At 44.1% G+C, this 18,842-nt stretch overlaps 1 protein-coding gene across 1 annotated transcript in view; it reads right to left on the reverse strand.

Annotated features, from left to right (window-relative positions):
• Positions 1–9,041: 9,041 nt before the first annotated feature.
• Positions 9,042–18,842, reverse strand: part of LOC140903620 (substance-P receptor) — an 89,900-nt gene continuing 80,099 nt past the window's right edge. The window contains exons 3-5 of the mRNA XM_073325165.1: positions 13,444–13,594; positions 12,404–12,600; positions 9,042–9,376 (exon numbers count right to left, since the gene is read on the reverse strand). Coding sequence (XP_073181266.1) covers positions 9,085–9,376; positions 12,404–12,600; positions 13,444–13,594 — 640 coding nt within the window. The 3' untranslated portion in view covers positions 9,042–9,084. The remainder of the gene's footprint in view (positions 9,377–12,403; positions 12,601–13,443; positions 13,595–18,842) is intronic.

The following is an 18,842-nucleotide window of genomic DNA, read 5'->3' on the forward strand; positions in this document are numbered from 1 at the left end:
CTAGACACACGTCCATTAGATTTAGCAGACACACAAGCCACTCTCCATGGCCCTGGCACTAGAGGGAGACAGAGCTACACTATATTACTTTTGCTTTTGCGTAGGCTGAGACTAATTCAGTTTGCTCCATCCCAGCTAATTTGGTGATAACTTGTCCCTCTGAGAAGAGAGGGAATTTGAATTCTGCTTTGAGGCCGGCGTGGGATGAGAGAAGCCTAGGTTAGCCCTTTAAGGGGGAATTCTTCTAGCATTTGAGCATGACCACTGGACAGAGGTATCACCAGTGGGAAGATCAAAAACAAGACGCTCTGCCAGAGCATCTGAGGCTTGATTCTATGGCCCAGCATGGCCGCTTTGCACAAAGCATAACCTATCTCTTCTGAAAGTGATGCAAGGTGTCCTTAATGACTGTAGATAGCCAGTGGAGAACTCGTGGTGCAGGGGAACTCTCCACTGATGTAAAGCTCTTCGAGACAGCTCTGCCCTAAGGGGATTGGGAGTGTGACATATTGTAGGCGAGTTGGAGCTCCACTACCCCATAGCCTCTGGCAGGATAAGGTTCTTTATGCAAGCAGTGTAAGTTAGAGCTGCTCCTGTGTGGCTCTAACTTGCCTTGGGGCTGGGTGACAGCTGAGCAGGGATTTGCCTCTGGCTCCCTGCACTCACTTCCCCTCACTCTAAGTGAGTTCCAATCACATAAGGTGGATAATCATCCCCGACAGCCCCCTTTTCTCTACCTGACGTGCAGCTAACGAAGAACGTGCATCCAGGAGCTGTAATCTCCACTCAGCTGTGATGTTCCCTCTTAGGAAGGCCAGCACAAAGCTGTTCCATGGCAAAAATACATTAGGGTTCCTCCCTCCCCCCGCCCCAATGAAGTGATCGGTAATGAAAAGGGATCTGCTGAAGGCTTGGTAGATGAGCATGTGTGCGGCTGGGACTTCAGCGGAGATGCCTATCAGGTTTGCCTTTGCAGCACTAGTTCAATTAAAAATGGTAAATTACAATCTGCTGGAGATAATTAAAAGGGGTTGTGTGTGTGATAGGAATAGTCAGCTACTGATTGCAATACTGTCTGTGCTGTCTTTAGGAATAAGGATGGGGCTGTTTTTCCCCCTCAATGGGAATAGTTATGAGTGGTACATCTAGAGAAAACCACTTAAATATGCACTGACTGTTGAGGTGAAGGCCGGATTTAGAGGCAGGTGACCCTGGGGTGTTGTGCTCGGGGGGCGCCAGGCTCGGAGGGGGCTGTTTTTGTGGTTAGCAACAAAAGGGAAAATAGAACATTTGGAGTCACATGTTTCAGGTATTCAATGTGTAAATTCATTCTTCACTAATCTCCCAGAATGTTCTGGACCTTTGTAGAATCTTGTGGTACCTTCCAGACTTGCTGAGACTTTCCGTAAATACAGATTTACAGATTCGAGTGTGCAAATGTATCCTCTTATGTGACAGGGATAAATCATGCATCAAAGTTGTGAAATGGGCTACAAATGCAATAAAAAATAAGGTATTCTAAAGTTTAACGAATGGGGGGTGGGGTGCTGCAGACCCTCTTCACCTGGGGTGCCGTTTGGTTTAGGGCCGGCCCTGGTTGTGGTCCAATTTTTAGAAGTAGCTGTAAGAATAGATATGATGGTACAAAGCACAGAAGTGACAGGATGATATATTCATGCCAGGCTGGGATAGATTGCCAGGAGCATGCCTGGTGTGCTTGAGAAGGCTATAGAAGTGATGAAGTGTGTTCACAGTGGTTCCTTCCCCATGAAACCTGAGAGCTGATTAGCATAATGGTATTAATATTTTAGTGGGATCACCTGCAACACCAAGGACCAAATTCAGCCTTTGCATAAATAGACGCAACTGTTGTTGAAGTCGACGGGAATTGTGCCTACTCGCACCAGGGCTGGATTTGGTCCCGTATTTATATTGCATCTTAGTGGTGTTGCTCTCTGGTTTGTGTAAGGCCCCAATCTGGCAAAGCCCTTAAGCTCATGTGTAACTTTAAGCACGTGGGTCATCCTATTGGAGTTTCATGCACATGTTTAAATGCTTTGTCAGGTCTTATACGTCTAAGCTTGTTGGCGCTACATAATTGAAAATAATTGTGTTATTACAGGCTACTGCCAGAAGGGTCTTCCCAGTTGTCCGACCGCAACTCTTAGTGTAAAGAAAGGAGCTGGTAAGTACATCACATTTTAAAACGTTACAGCCACTCTCGGACGCAGTGTGTCCCACTTCATGGAATGCTGATCTGCTCACATATGGCTGTTCCCCTGATCAGCCTCCCCTAGCTGTTCATAGATGTATCATTACAGATGTATCATTACTCCTTGGGACTCTGAGTTCTGCAGCATCTCCTTCTGCTCTTGTGTATCAAGGTCTTTAAATTCAGGGAAAGTGACTGCCCCTTCGTTCAAACCCAGAGAGAATACCTCTCGCCCACCCACCTTTCCAGTTCTTGACTGGCATCACCAACAACCCACACACAGCTGAAATCACTGTTTATCCAGCAGCCGGTTTGCAACACAGCCTCACGAAATAAATGTTTATTTATGAAAATATGTTTTTGACTTAACAGTAAACAAAATCAACATTTTTTGTTTTACATAGACATTACCACCAAATGCACGTCATACAATACTGTAATCATTAGCTGGACCATGAATTGAACATCACAAGCCATTGGTACATCACACTGTGATTTTTTTTTTCTGAATGTATCATATTGCACAGAATTAGAATCACGTTGTCCAGGGCTAAAAGCTTAGACTCAGACTGGATGAAACCATCATCTAGTCTGACCTCTTACCCTTGCAGGCCACAGAACGTCACCCACCCGCTCCTGTAATAGACCCCTAACCTCTGGCTGAGTTAACGAAGTCCTCAAATCTTGATTTAAAGACTTCAAATTACAGAGAATGTACCATTTACTCTAGTTCAAACCAGCAAGTGCCCCACACTGCAGAGGAAGGCAAAAAACCCCCAGTCTCTCAGGGAAAGCCAACTGTGATCTTTTACCTTTCTCCAGCTGTTGCTCAGATTTATTACCCCCTTCTCCAGGGCATCATGAAGCTCAACCTAGAGGTTTTACTGTGATTCAGCCATCTGCATGCAAACCATTTCAGATCATTTAAAATACTGGCCTGTGGATTTTGTGAGTGGACTGACAAGGTGGCAAATCTTTGAGTCTTGGGCTGTGACATTCTTTATATAGTGTATGGGGTGGGGAAATTATGAACATGACATTAAAAGATTTGAGTCTGGATGTCTCTCTCTAATGACAGGAAGAAGATTGAATCTTGTAGAATAGGTCCATGAAGCCCGTTGTGGTTATAAAATCCTGCAAGATTATTCTAGCTGAGAGGCAACTGTGCTTTCCCAGCTCAGGGCAGATTGCCAAGAGCTAGCGGGCTTCACCTATGTTGCATAAATGTAGAAGACTGCAGACACTCCTCTTCCGTACAGGAATGGGACCTGTTGGGTCAGCATAGTAGAAACGCTAATGCCTCAAAATGAGCCAAGCAGCTAGTTTTGGATCATTGCGTGGTTGGTAATGGTAGTCTGAAGACCATGATAGCCACAGATCATCCTGTCCAGTGCATAGAGCTAAGTACATTTCTCTTGCATGGGCCACAAGTAATGGCAGTTTGGGTTACACCTATCACTTGAGCTATCCCCTTTCCCCTCTCTGAAAACTTATTCTAGATTGTGGCAAATAAGACGGAGCTGCTAATTTTCTTCTTGTTGTATGTATGTTGATCACTGACAATAATGTGGCGGGTGTCTGGGGATATATAGAGAAGAATGTGTTAGTGAGCTGATATAGCCCACAGTCGGGGCTAGAAGATCTAATCAGCTTTGTGTGGGAATTCAAGTTAGGGGTCAGTCCATTGATTTTGACGATCTGAGATGATGTCTTTATATCATGAGGTTGTGACCTTGCTGCACTTTGGCATTGTGATTTGTATGTCATCTTGTTTGGCCTCTCTGTGTGAGGACTAGCCGTGAAGAACAGCCCCTGAACTCCACGAATCTGGCCTATTGTACTTATCTATTTTAAGGCCTGGGCAAGACAGGGGAACCAGGTTCAAGGTACAAGTGCTACTGATTTTCAGCACTAGTCTGTCATCAGATGCACAACTGGATACCATATGCCAGCCCCTAGAGGGATGAGACTCATTATACCTGTTCCCAAAAGAGAAGATTTTAGATGCTGATTTCAATTTCGGGATGTTCAGACACAGTGTTTTGGTTTGGTTCCTCTATAAAGATAGGGGTTGCTTTCAATCAGACCTAGGTTTGGTTTGCACAAATCCCTTCCCCTTCCCAACGTTTTGGGGTGGTTAGAGGCAGAGTTTTGTGTGGGAGTCAAGTCTGCTTGACATCCTTAGATTTTGAATAAATAGAAAAAGCTGTATTTGTCCTGACACTCCAGTGTGTAGAGTGCTTAATTAGTAAATATACTGCTGTTTACTATATTCGTGCATCTCTTCGCTCTCCCAGGAGAGAACATGCAGCTTCCATTAATGTCAATAGGAGTAATATGTATGAGTAACAAGGGAGGAATAGATCTCCTATGTGACTATCTCAGAATATTATTATTCAGCATTGCAGAAAGCCTGGAAATAAATCACCATGCTTTGGAATTGGATTTCTGATAAAAGAATTGAGAGTAAACCTGAAACAGATAAAGCCCAAGGACTGTGCAATACAGTTACACGCTTTGAAAGGAAAGGTACAATAGTATTTAGACTCGCAATGTGTTTGTGCGGGGGCAAGAGGTCCCCATGTCTCTTTCATGAGCTCTTCAATTAGCTTAGAAGATTTACATGCCAATATCCCTATCTCATTGCACAAGAGGGTCCTCGGAGCTAGCTAACTTGTTGCATACATGTACGTACGTCTTATTTATTTCTAATAGACGTGGACCTGAACCAAAAGCCGAACTCCAGATCCTAATTCTTCAGAGTCTCTACAACAGGCTGAGGCCAACCCCCTAATTCAAATAACCTTGCATTTTTGGGAAATTTTGGCTCTGGACTCCCTCTAGCTTTTAACTATGCCCATTTTATACTGAATACTTTGGTTTTTACTAACCCACTCTCCACCGAATAGAAAGAAATACCTTTGGTGGCTTAGTCTTTGGAAATGTCCTAGTCATTGGGCCAGATCCTGAGCTGGTATAAATGCTTGAGGCTCCATTGAAGTCACTTGCATTATACCCATTTACACCACATGAGCATCCTGGCCCACTTTATTTCAAGAGACAGATAAAATGATTTTTCGAATGATCAGTTGAATGCTACATGAGGCCTCATTTTAAGATTCTGAGCCTGCAGCCTGCATATAGTTCACACACATGATAATAATAATGACCCCCTGATCTAACCTTGTAAACCATTCAAAACTCTTTATAAACAATTACAGCATACAGATATTGATGATTGTGTATTCCATCACTTTTAATTTCACCACAAAAACTGTAACATTACTTACTACTTTCTCACTGAGTTATTACTTCAAGTAAAAACACTTAGGTATAAACAGAGTTGCTTGTAAAGTTGAACAAGTATGAACAAGAAGTATCTTATGTTGTGAACTATGGTGACTTCATTATCCCGATGCATGTCCTTAGGACTCTCCCATGTTTAACATCTAGTATTGGTTGTAAACTTACTGTAAGTAGGCCACTGATAAAAGAAAACAATAATTCTTGTTCTCCCTGTGTGCCTTGTAAGTATGGAACGACTATAAAGCATGCAGGAATGTAGGCTGGTTAGGTGTGTGTTTGGATTTTTTAAGGTCAACCTGTAGGTACCGGCCCAGCACAAATTTTGTGTATATAATATTGGGAGTACAAGCCAAATCTTGCTTGCCTTACTCATGTATGTTCTCACGTAGAGCTTTACTTTGAATCATGTGGTTTTACTTTGATTTGACATTTCTGTTGGGGCTGCTTGTCTGAATAAGTCAACCAGCGTTTCGCGCTGAACTGTCATAAAAGTGAACTCCTGCTTTTACAGCACCTTCTTCTTTATATATTGGCAGTGCAGCTCTGATAAATTTTGCAAAAAAAGGATATTATCCAACATCCAGTTAAAAACCTTTGATAAGATCAATTCCACAGAACTTTGTCAGAGCAAAAACTCATTGCTTGCATCATAAACTACATTGCTACTATCCCACTAAGGCATTTCCGTTCACTGGGCTTATGCTGTGCATTGGGTACTTAAATGTTGTACGACAGCATGATACCAAGTGGTGTAGATATAGGGTCAGACTCCAAGCAGTGGGTCTGAAGTCTGCATGCAAAAAAAAAAAAAAAAATCTTCTCCTTCGTCTGTGACCCTTCCTTTTCCCCACATCATGCAAGCTACTAGAAAATGGTCTGAAGAATAAGGCAGCAGCAGTGGGAAAAGGAGTGTGAGCTCTTGTCCCACAAGACGGGAAGCATGAGAGATCGTCTCAACCAGGACTTGGATGAAAGGAGACGTTAATAATATACAGGAGGTGGTACTGTAGCAAGGGTATACATGAAGTGTGGCACCCTATAACCTTATACGGTCATCACAATAAAGAATGGCAGGCTGATATGTCCTGCTTGGCAGAATGTAGACTAAAAAAGGATAGTGTGGCTTTTGCTAGTTCTACCTAGCAACAACCATGAGAGAAATCTGTGGACTTACTAGTGGTATCCTTACTTACATTAAATAAAGGTATTTCTGCCATCAATGAAAACAGTTTGGGATGGGGATTTATTTAACAGCTGTATCTTCCTGCGGTCAGTTCACAGGCTGCATAATAAAGTACCTCCCAAATGTAATCTCTGTCTTAATTCCATACATTTCAGGGGATTTAACCAAAGGATAGGCAGTCCCTTCCCCTACCCCACAGTTAGCCCCACCCATGTATCTGCAAGGTATTTCAGTCTCTTACAACGAATCAGAGTTTTTCAAGTTTTTCAAGGTATATTGCAACTACAGCAGAACCTCAGAGTTATGAACACCTCGGGAATGGAGGTTGTTCGTAACTCTGAAACGTTCGTAACTCTGAACAAAACGTTCTGGTGGTTCTTTCAAAAGTTTACAACGGAACGTTGACTCAATGGAGCTTTGAAACTACTCTATGCAGAAGGAAAATGCTGATTTCCCTTTATTATAGTAGTTTACATTTAAGACAGTACTATACTGTATTTTGTTTGGGGGGGGTTCTGGCCTATGCTGCTGCCTGATTGCGTCCTTTCAGTTCCAAATGAGATGTGGTTGACCAGTCAGTTCGTAACTCTGAGGTTCTTCTGTAATGGTGTTGAAATGCAAAGCATACACTGGAAAGCATCTTCCACAATAGACATATACCACTTCCTTTTTAGTAGGTTTTGTTTGTAAATGTGTTAGACATTCCTTGTACCTTTCAGTTACACAGTACATTTGTGTTAGATGACACATGATATTCTTTCCTGTTAGCCCTTATTCCATGCTTATTTACAAAATTACTTTCCACTGGCATTGTTAAGCCTACATCTGACTACATGCACTATCTACTGCTATCTCTCTCATTATCCATAGTCTAGCCCTACCTGCACACTTACGAGGTTTCATTCATTCAAAAGATGCTTTTTGCCATCTCTACTGTCCAATCGCAATTGCATGTGTCGGAGACAAACGTCTCTTGGCACTCTGAAGATCTTGCTGTTCTGGTGTCCCAAATGAAGCAGAGTCAGGTCTGGTCAGCAGTTAACTGGGAAACATCCAGGGAAAACCCAGGCCATGTTTTGAGAGGCTGGGAAGTGTGCACTGCTGAAGGCCTGTTTGCAAACTATATTTATTTCCTGACGATTAGGGCTAACAAAGACATTTTGTTTCTTGCTGTATTTCCCTTTATATATGAAGAATAACTTGGTGGGTGTTGGGGGGGTTAAAAAAGGAAGAATGTATCAGTGAATTTGGTATTGTGCGTCTCTTGGGCTATCCAGACAATGATAGAAGCCACAAACCCCATGTAGAACTTTAACCAAAGGCATTTCCAAGCTCTAGAGTGTCGAATTAGCTTTGTGTAGGAATTAGAGTGAAGACAATGGATTGAGGTGTATCTGAAACCCCCAGAGCCAACCAGCTAGAGCAAACACCCAAGCTTCGGCTTGGTTCTGCAGTCATAGATCTCGATGATCTGAGATGAAGTCTTTGCATCATGAGGTTGAGTCTAGGAGACCCAGATGAAATCAAAGGTTGTGCTAGCACCTTTTCAGGGGTAAGAGCAAAAGAAGCGGAACATGTCACATGGTCAATTTTAACTTGAATCCAGTAAACAATGCTGGACTACACTACAAATAGAATCCTCAGAAGGAGGAGGAATATACTTTGACAGAAAGTTGAGCAGTGGAGAATAAAAAGAAAGGCATGGTAGCAATAAACCTCAAGAGCTCTATCTTTCCTTCACCTAAAAGGAACTGAAATCCTCCGTGTTTAACACACCACATGCAAGAGAGGCAGCCTTGCTGTAGCGTAGCCTACTAAGCTAGTGGAGGTGGCCGCTCATTTCGTATTGGTTGGTTCGGAAGTCACCAGCTCTATCTTCCTCTTTTGATACCATTTCTCCATTTTGTTAACCAGCAACAAGTGAATGGCAAGTAAGGGAGGAGGTAGGACAACAAAAATAGTGGGGAAAGCAGATGGAAAACGCCCCCTCCCCCCGCCAGTGGAAATCTATATTGCATTCAGACACTGATCAATGGCAGAGCATAGCTTGAGAATGAACAGCATCACTGCAGGCCAGGTTCTGATACCTACCAATGCTGTATCCTAAATTAAGATCTGCTTTCAGTGAACAGCATCTGTTAAGCATTCAGCTCAGCAAACGACTGCAAGATCCCATAGAGAGAGAAGATATTGTCAGTGTTAACTGGTGTAATTACATTGGGTCAGACAGGCACACTGTTGAGAGGTGGCTACTGTCACAACCAAGGCATAGCATCCTAATCAGGAAAAGGTGAATACAGGCACACCTGGATATATGGTTAATGGAGACCTGGGGCATAGGTATATGCAATATTTTCTGACCCTTGCTCGGTTGGATGGCAGCTTAGGAGAGCGTGTTGGAATAGAAGCTGAAGCTCTCGGAGATGGTTTTAGAGTCACTGCGGGAGGAGCCGTTGGATGTCATATCCACGGACAGGCGCTTAATTTTGTTGCTCTCTTCAATGTCTTCCTCAGTGTTACCGGTGACGGAGGATACGGTTGTCTCCATCCGGCTGACCTTGTACATGCTGCTCTGGGTCTGGAGGTACCTGGCAGACTTCATTTCCAGCCCTTCATATTCCCTAGCACTGATGAAAGGGCACCACCGAAAAGCGTGCTTAAAGCCAATGCGGAATCTGAGGAGACAGCCAAGTGCAGGGATGTTAGGCCCAGCATGTGCTGAGCTGGTTTCAGAATGTTTTCAATGCAATCCGTAGGAGGAGACCCCCAGCATATGCACTGATGCAAGAAGTGTGACCAACTCTCAAACCTTAATACCCCTATGGTCCAGTATTCTGTTCACTAGACCACACTGCCGCATTCTGTTCCCATCTCTGCTGCTGACTCACCATGTGACCTTTAAGTCTTTACCCTTCTGTAAAGTGGGCATTGGGATTTCAGAGAATCCTAGAAATGTCGGGTTGGAAGGGACCTCGAGAGGTCATCTAGTCCAGCCCCCCTGCACTGAGGCACTTTGAAGTAAACCTAGGCTATCCTGGACAGGTGTTTGTCCAACCTGTTCTTAAAAGAGACCAATGATGGGGATTCCACAAGTTCCCTTGGAAGCCTGTTCCGGCACTTAACTACCCTTTGAATTAGAAAGCTTTTCCTAATATCTAACTTAAATATTCCTCATTGAAGATTAAGCCCATTACTTCTTGCCCTACCTTTAGTGGATGTGGAGAACAACTGATCACTGTCCTCTTTACAACAGCCCTTAGCATATTTGAAGACTGTTATCAGGTCCCACCCCCAGTCTGCTTTCCTCAAGGCTAAACATGAAAGGTTAGAAAAACTGGGCCTTGTAGTTCAAGTTTTCTAAACCTCTTGTCTGGACTCTTTCTGTCTCTCTGTGCAGTTCACCCACATCTTTCCTAAAGTGTGGTGCCCAGAACTGGACACAGTACTCCAGTTGAGGTCTCATCAGTGCCAAGCAGACCTGGACAATTCTCCTGTGTCTTACATGTGACACTCACTCCTGTTGATATACCCCAGAATGACATTAGTCTTTTTAGTAACCGGTTCACATTGCAGACTCTTATTTGTGATCTATTATAACTCCCAGATCCTTCTAAGATGTACAAGTGCCTAGCCAGTTATTCCCCACTTCGTAGTTTTCTGTCCATTGTAAAAGCACTTTGAGATCTTTTGGATGCCAAGTGCTACATAAGAACTAGGTATTATCATACAACACTTTTTAATCCAGGATCTAAAAGCTCTTCTTAAGTATTCTTCATTTTGGTGCTTAATAAATAATTATTCCAGTGAATACAACAATCAGTACTATGCTCCCATTTCCAGTAGGCAAACAGAGATATCAAACTTCCCCCAGCATCACAACACAAGTTAATGGCAAAACTGAGAACAGTATCTTGTGCTGTGATCCCTAATCCATCCCAGTGTAACCACTGGACTGCACTGCCAACAGTCAATCAACCATCACTACCTTGCTATTATACTTGGTAAACGAGAGAGGCTTACCAAACTCTTTTGCAGTTGGGGCATATAACTGACAAATTTACTCAAACAAGTTTTGATTTACCCAGTCCCTCTTTGCATTCCAAGTTCTTATTTCCAAGGGTAGAACTCTTGATGGCTTTTATGCATCTGTTTACGTAGTAATACTGATTAAGGGCTTTAGCAATGTTTTGTGTGTTTCTCACCAAGTTTAGATTGGAAATTCTTGGGTGCCTGAAGTGTGCCGTACTCAATTCTGCATGAACCGATGACGTTATATACAAGTTAAACTGAAAATCTTACTCCATCCAAATACCCACTGGAGCCATGGGAGTTTGACAGACTAGACACTTCAGGATTGGCCCAGTTTTATAATCTTGTATGTGCTAGAACAGTAACAATTTTATTTAAATGCACATAAATGTGTCTTTATATAAAGCAGGGATCATAGCTATGGTGGGAGGGTAGGACTGGTATAATCTATTAACCCAGAGGCTGCCACTCATGCCAGGGTGATGGGTCCCTTTACAAATACAGACCCAGATGGGCAGAAAGAGGGTATCTCATTCCAGGCATACTGCTGCTATCTGCTCTCTGGGCATGGATTAGAGCCTTCTGATATTTGTTGGTATTTTTGCAAAATATTTCAAAACTGCATTGCTTTGTTTTGAAATTTTAGGAATTAAGGTTTGCCTAAAGACTGTTTGATAGGAAAAGGTTTCATTCAATGTTGGGGTTGCCCCCTTTAACTTTTCTTCCTCCTCCTTGACCCTGGAAAAGTAGGGGATAAGGGAGAGAAAGTGGGGAACAGCCAAGCACCTTTTCACCCCCATGGAGAAAAATGGAAAGTGTTTCCTTTTAAAGGAAAAACACATTGTCGAAATGAGAACTTATTTCATGCTGAACTTTTTTCATTTAAGAAAATACAAGCTGACCATCATTAAAGCGATTTGAGTATGCCTTTTTTTGGTAACTGAATAAAGATTGGATATATCCCAGCTCTAGCAGGGATTTTCATCTAGCTAAAATGGGGAGGACCATTATTCTCCACTAGACTGCACTATCGGATCCCAGAGGAGCTATTAGAAATATATACTTTGGTGAGTCTGATCTACAATCTGCTGTAGCCCTATTGACAAGGGAAAACTGTCCTGGATATAGCTTGGAGTTTTTATTTGACTTTGGCTGCCTAAAGCCTTGGAAAATATAACACCTGATTATTCAGAGGTGCTTAATACCTGCAGTTCCCATTGACTGCCGATGAAGATGTAGGAGCTCAGTACTTGGGAAAATCAGCCCCTTAATTTAAGAAACTGGTAGTGAGAAGCCCTGGTGTAGCTGTTAATTTGGTACACTCCAGCTATAGGAAAAGGAGGGATAGCTCAGTGGTTTGAGCATTGGCCTGCTAAACCCAGGGTTGTGAGTTCAATCCTTGAGGGGGCCATTTGGGATCTGGGGCAAAAATTGGGGATTGGTCCTGCTTTGAGCAGGGGGTTGGACTAGATGACCTCCTGAGGTCCCTTCCAACCCTGATATTCTATGATTCTATGAAAACCCAAACAATTTGCTGAGTAATTTGAACAGCCACCCCTGATGTGTTGGCTCCCTGCTAAGCTGCAACTCACCACCATGTCTAGGGTCCTCTTCTGTACCCAACCCATCCCCACATCTCCCCTTTATTGCACTCAGTCAAGCTCATAACTCACCTGTCATTGAGGCAGCAGTAGATGATTGGATTATACATGGTGGAGCTCATGGCCAGCCACATTACTGTTAAGTAGACCTGCTGGATAAACTTCTCCTGGTACCAGTCGGGGTTAAAAAAATGCAGGAGGAAGTAGACGTGGTAGGGCAGCCAGCAGACTGCGAACGTGCACACCACAACGATCATCATCTTCACCACCTGTACACGAGAGAGAGAGACCTGGTTATAGAAGTTTACGCTATACCCTTTGAGCAAAGCGTATCAAACAGAACTGAAGCCAGCGTGATCGACTAGGGGGAGAATGGCGGGGTGGCCGTCCTGGGACGAGCAGTCCTCTGTTTATCCACAGAAAAACAGATCGGCAAGGCAGACTTGTGCTCCATATGCTTCAACTCTGCCCTGGAAAGGACCGCTTCAAGGAGTAAGTAGTGGTCTTCTTCCTTCCTTCAACCCTTGGTCTTTCTATTGTGATTTTCAACCAGGGGAGGCAATTATTTCTGTTGTGAGAGTGGTGGGGGCTTTGGATCCGTGTCTTTAGGAAATGGATTGAACCCAAACATATTCTCCTCACCCCGCCCTATATCAATGACTTTGGGCCACTGCTGTCTGGGGCTAGATTTGAAATGGTGGCTCTGTCCCGAGCAGAATCCCATTACCAGTTATCTGAGCCACCCAGTCTCTCCAAAATACAACGCACGCCTTAATTTCAGTTTGGTATCCAAGCACTCAATGCCACATTGTTAAAAATGTACCCCTCCTATTTTGGTGCCGGAGTTTTTGGGTCTCCAGCTGGCATCTTGTTGGACCTGATTTTTCAAAGGAGCTGAGCAACTGCCGCTCCTATTGATTTCATCTGTACTATACACCAAGGCATCCAAAGTTGGTGGCCACTGTTGAGAAATTTGACCGCTGTGTATACGCTACGTTCCATTTAAAGAATGCCTGAGAGAGAGTGAATTAACTATAGACCCCAAGTCTGTTCAATTGCCTTTGCACACCCACTCCCCAATTATTCTGCCATGAGGCCAGAAAGTTGCTTACCTTTCGCTTGGCAGACACTTGCTCGTGGTAGCGGTCAGAAGAATCACCGGGTATCTCACTAGCCCACAGAGTGATGCCAACCACCGTGTAGGCGCATCCTATCACCAGGAGCGGCAAGAAGTAGATCAGCACGGTCACGCAGAATTGATACCTGAAAGTTTGTCCCGGTAAAATGCGGTTGAGTGCACAGGAAAACAGGCAGGATATTTGGGGTCTGATTCTCGGGTGCGCTGAGCACCAGCAGTCCTCATTGACATAAGCAGGATTTGTGAGTGCTCAGTACTTCTGGCAAGTCTGGTCGTTGGATTTCAGCAAAGCATTCGACACCCTTACGAAAGCGTGGTGTAGCTGGGCAGTCGCCCTGCTCTGCCCCTGAAGGGGTTAAAAACAGCCCGGGGGAGCCAATCGGAAAAGGCTGGGAGGCAGCCAATCAGGGCCACGTTGGGCCCTATAAAAGAACTGCAGGGCCAGAAGGCAGGGCAGTCTCTTTCCAGCCCTGGAGGGAGAGGGCCTAGCTGCTGGGGAACATATGGTACCTGAAGCAGGCAGTGCTGGGGAAAAGGGCAAGAGGAGTTGGGAAACTCCAGCCTGGCAACTCCCCAGGCTGAGGCCTTGGTCAAGTCCTAAACAGGTACTGGGGCTGCAGAGGTGCAGCCCAGGGACAGGAAGAGGCAGCCGGTCCAACCCCCTTGCCAGTGATGAGTGGCCATTACAGACTGCAGTCTGCCCCAGGGAAAGGGGGCTGGATGACAACTGGCAGTAGCCATTGAGGCAAGGTGGGCATAGAGTGCTGGGGGTTCTCCTGGGAGGGGAGACCCAGAGCTTGGTGGTACTGCTGGGGCAGAACCCCGAGATAAGGGGCACCAGGGTCCAGGAGGGACACGGGGCCAGTAGCAAGCAAGACACCAGCCTTCAGAGGGCACGCCGTACGCTGGAAAAAGGGCTAATTCCCGGACGACCAGCAGGAGGCGCCACACCGGTGAATCTTCGACTTTGCTACACGTTGCAGGAAAAATGTTAAGGCTATGTGGCAGGGTAGTACCCAGCTCGCTGAGATAATTGACTGACCGGAGAAGTTTGCAGGCTTCACTGGAATCCGTTAACCTACTGGGATAGGGATTGTTGACGTTTGTGGGGCAATGATTAGGCTAATGAGATATTTAGACCAATAAGTGGGAAATCTAATTGGCAGGAACAGGAAGTAAGGGGGAGCTCAGAGAGTCAGGTGGGTGTAGTAGAGAACGATGGGTGCCAGGCTTCTCCTGACACATGCCTGTACTGGATTCTGCAGTGCCTGGAATCTGAAGGTGAAAGGTAGACACGGGGAAAAGGAACAGGCGGTGTGTATGCTGTGAGTTAGAGACGACCCAAATGGGCCAGGCAGCGTGGCACACTGGGTAGATGAGGGAGTGCTCTGTGACAGCCTAGTTTAAACTACCTGTTAGTTTGCTTCCTCCACCTGTTGGATCTTTTCATACACCTTGAAGGCTGGGCTTTTCAAAAGGGCTCGAGAGAATTAGAATTCCCACTGAAATCCAATGCCCTTTTGACAATCCCAGACACGCATTCTTTGGGATGGAGGCTGCCTCCTTACTTAATTTCTGTGCTTGGGGCCACTACATGTGAGTAGTCTACAAGTCAATTTAGTGTCCAGAGTGCAGTCAATTTCTGTTCTCAGCTGCAGCTAATCTCAAAACCTCCTGAATTCTATTATTGTTGGGGCATCCTCCTGAGAAGTGATTTTTGTTTTTAGGCAGTGAATCATGAGTGTGGCTGAGCTGTTTCTGGAGCTGACACTGCTTCATGTTGTCATCATTTTATTGAAGAGAGATCCTATTATCCCATATAAATAAAGGGCTTCGCACCCCAGCCGGCTATCAATCAGGCCATATTCATCCCTGATGGGAACACACACAGAGTCAGCCTGAATAAGCAGCTGTCCGGAAAGGAGATCGCCATCCCCGTGCGTGCTATCGTTCTTGCTGTCGAAATGTTACAAATGGCTTCCGTGTAAACATTTTAGTGAGCTCACAAGCAGAACTGGAATGTTGCTGTCTATCTTGAGTTTCCCATGGAAGCAATGCCATGTTCCGTGCTGAACTGAGTTGCTGTGTTTTAGTTGTGACTGACATTAGCACCTTTCCAAGAAAAAGGAAAGCATGCACTTTACAAACTGTGTTCTAATTGGACACGGCACTTCTTCCCCTAGAATGTAGAATCCTACTTGTCTTTGCACCTTCCTCCATACAAAACCTTCTTCCTGAAACCTCATTCTCTGATCCAGTCTACCAGAGTTCCCCTTCAGGCCCTCAGGGAATTCTAGTATTTCAAAATCTGGTTTTGTCCCAAATCGGAACAAAGTAAAAAATCTCAATTTTTTTTTCTTTTCAAAATGAAATATTCCAAAAAGTTTTGCATTGACTGACATTTCATTTTGATGTTTATAATGAATAAAGTCAAAATGTAATGTATCATAAGCAAAACAAAACAAATCATTGACTTCTCATGAAAATGTTGATAAAATGATGCATTCCCATGAAACATTTTGGTTGTGTGGTATCAGCATTTTCCAACAGAAAAGGGTTCCATTGGAAAAAAATTTGACCAGCTCTACCTCTTACAGAAAGCCTATAAAGCCCATTCCTCACCCAGCCTTCCCTACACAGAGGTTTAGCTAATCCACAGATGCCCTCAAAACACTGTACGTTCCAAATTTGAAATAAGTATTGAAAACATGGCCCCAGGCTTTGACTTATTCTCATCTACATTCCTTTATCAACTGAGACTGGAAGAAGTACACCATTGAGAACTCACCTACCTAGGAGGGACTGAGCTAGTTATCAATTCACTTGAAACAAAATGCCGTGGTTTCTTTAGGCCAAACTTGGTATAAAGAGAAATAAACACTGAACTATAGGAGAACTCAGTGTAGAGATAGGTTTAACATTATTCTTTGTTACAGTAGCAACCAGCATTGGTACTTCATTGTGCGAGGTGCTGTACATACACATGGTAAGATGTAGCCCTGGTCCTGAAGAGCTTATGATCTAAATACATATCAGGGAGAAAGGAAGACTTACCCCCATTTTACAGGTAGGGAACTGAGGTATAGAGATACCAAGTGACTTACTCAAGGCCATATAAGAGCCAGGAACTGAATCCACGTTTCCTGAACTGCAGTCCAGTGTCTTAATCACAAGATCATGCTTCCTCTATCTGACATTGAGGAAAAGTCAACCAGCTTTTTTTTTTTTTTAAACCTGTTAGTAATCAGTAACCACCTGATTGCTGTGTATCCCCAAACCCTGGGGAAATTCAGATCTGTACTTTGCTGCTGGGGGTGAAATTTTCAGAAGTGCTTATGCTAATTAGGAGCCTGTGGTATACTGAGGACTAGGTTGGAGCTGCAAGCTTTAAAGGCAGAGGGTTTTCCTGTTCCTGCTTGAAGCCTCAGGGGCTCTGTAGGGAAGCATGCAATTATCAAAGGCAGTCTTCAGAAAAGCCAGCCTAGAGTAAGACTGGGTTAGTTGTGGCTCTCTGATTTAAGGAGCAGCCTGTTTCATCTCTCTCTGTTTTGGGGTTCTTGTGTTCTTGGGTTCTGAATTCCAAGAAATAAAGTAGTGTTACGTTGCAACCTTCCAGCAACAGTATTTTTGTATCTAACTTCTCTGTGTGTATGTCATGAATGTGACAGAACTTTTATGCCCCATTTTCAAAAATTACGTAGGAAAATTTTGCTTCTGGTTCCTCTTCTAGTTTACAGTTGGTGTGAGATGTTTCTCCCCACAAGAGTTTCCCAGATGCTCTGCTGCATTTACAACAGTTGCAGTTTCCTGCCTTCTAAGTTTACATTGTTCCTCTCCTGCCTTCAAGGGCAAAACCATATATTTGGACAGCAAAGATATTGGAATCCAAAAAACAAAAACAGATGGAGGCTCCCTAGAAGCTGCTGTCCAGTTCAAGCATTTCTCCAGTATCTATTGCCTCGTTTACATTGTCTGTTCCTGGTCTTGGATGGTGAAATGGGACTTCAGCTTTTGGAAACCAGATATCACTTTAGCTCTTGTCACTCACTGTGTTTGGTATCTAAACACGACCTGATGATTACCAAGTGCATTACAAGTATTAAATCTCTCAGCACTCCTCTCAAGTAGCATTGGTTATGTTAGATCCGTTATACAACTGGAAACAGGCACCAGGAAGGATTAAGGATAAGTGCCTCACTCAGGTGTGTATGATTTCCACTGGGTGTTAGTGGGAGCCATGCACAGGTATCCAGGGGTAGGGTACAGCTCTGCGAGTTGCCTTCAAGTCTCACCATACAGCAATCCTTTGGCAAAGCTAACAGAGCCAGAAGTGCCCACTCCCGGTCTGACTCTAACCACTAAAAGGCACATTGCCCTTAGTTCAGTTACTCAATGCATGTCAGGAGAAAATCTATGGAAGTTGAACTTGCTGTTTTTAAGTCAGTTTAAAAATCAGGTCCGTTGGGGCAAGTAATGACCTCGGCTACAATGGTGTAAATCCAGAGAGGTTAGTCGCTCTGGTGTAATGCATGGCTGAAAGGCACTCGGATACAGCGGCAATGAGCACGTGCTAAGCACCTATATAGAATGGGATAGAGAACTCTCTTTACAGCAGGAGATTTAATCAAGGGGAGGATGTTCCAAAGTGTCTAGATGGTGCGGGAGTGAAAGTCCCATTGAAAGTCAATGAATTTTAGGCTCTTCTGAAACCTGCAGCAGGGTAATTCATGGGATTTGGGCCTATTCCAGGTTGATAAATGTAATGGTTTGTTTTTTTTTAAAGCCGTGTACTTAACCACTCCATCTGAAAACAAAGAGGCTCCTCTGACTGCCCTTTCACTCAATTTTTGTGTAAAAGCATCGGCTTTTTCCTAGGGTACGGAAATGGCAACATAAAATGACCTCATCTACAAAATGGTGTATTTCTATGGTCGCTGTTGCTTCAAAGGATTTCCAGCACCCCCATTCCCACCCCCCCAGTACATTAGCAGTTCCAGGAAGGCAATAGATCACGAAAGCAAAGCTAGAAGCGCCCTCTAGTGGCTGAAGACTCATCATTGCAGGCCTGCACTGTGATCGCAGCCCTGGGCGAATAAGAATTTATTTTGTACAAGATTGCAACCCTAAAAAACCAACTCCATTGCAAAACATGACGAGATTGGCCTGACGCCCTCAGTTGCGAATCCAGGTGGGCAATTCAAAGTGCCCCATCAAAATTATAAGTAAAATTAAATAGACATGAGCTCACTTGATGGCAGTTCAGTGGCTGATATGAAATGAGTTGGATGTCTCTGCCCAGTTTATATTTTGGGGGTCCTGATCAAGTTCTGAATGGGTGAGTATCTGTGTCACCAAGGCCACCTTCCCAACCGC

Source organism: Lepidochelys kempii, chromosome 26 (genome assembly GCF_965140285.1).
Source record: "Lepidochelys kempii isolate rLepKem1 chromosome 26, rLepKem1.hap1, whole genome shotgun sequence".
Classification (NCBI taxonomy): Eukaryota; Metazoa; Chordata; order Testudines; family Cheloniidae; genus Lepidochelys; species Lepidochelys kempii.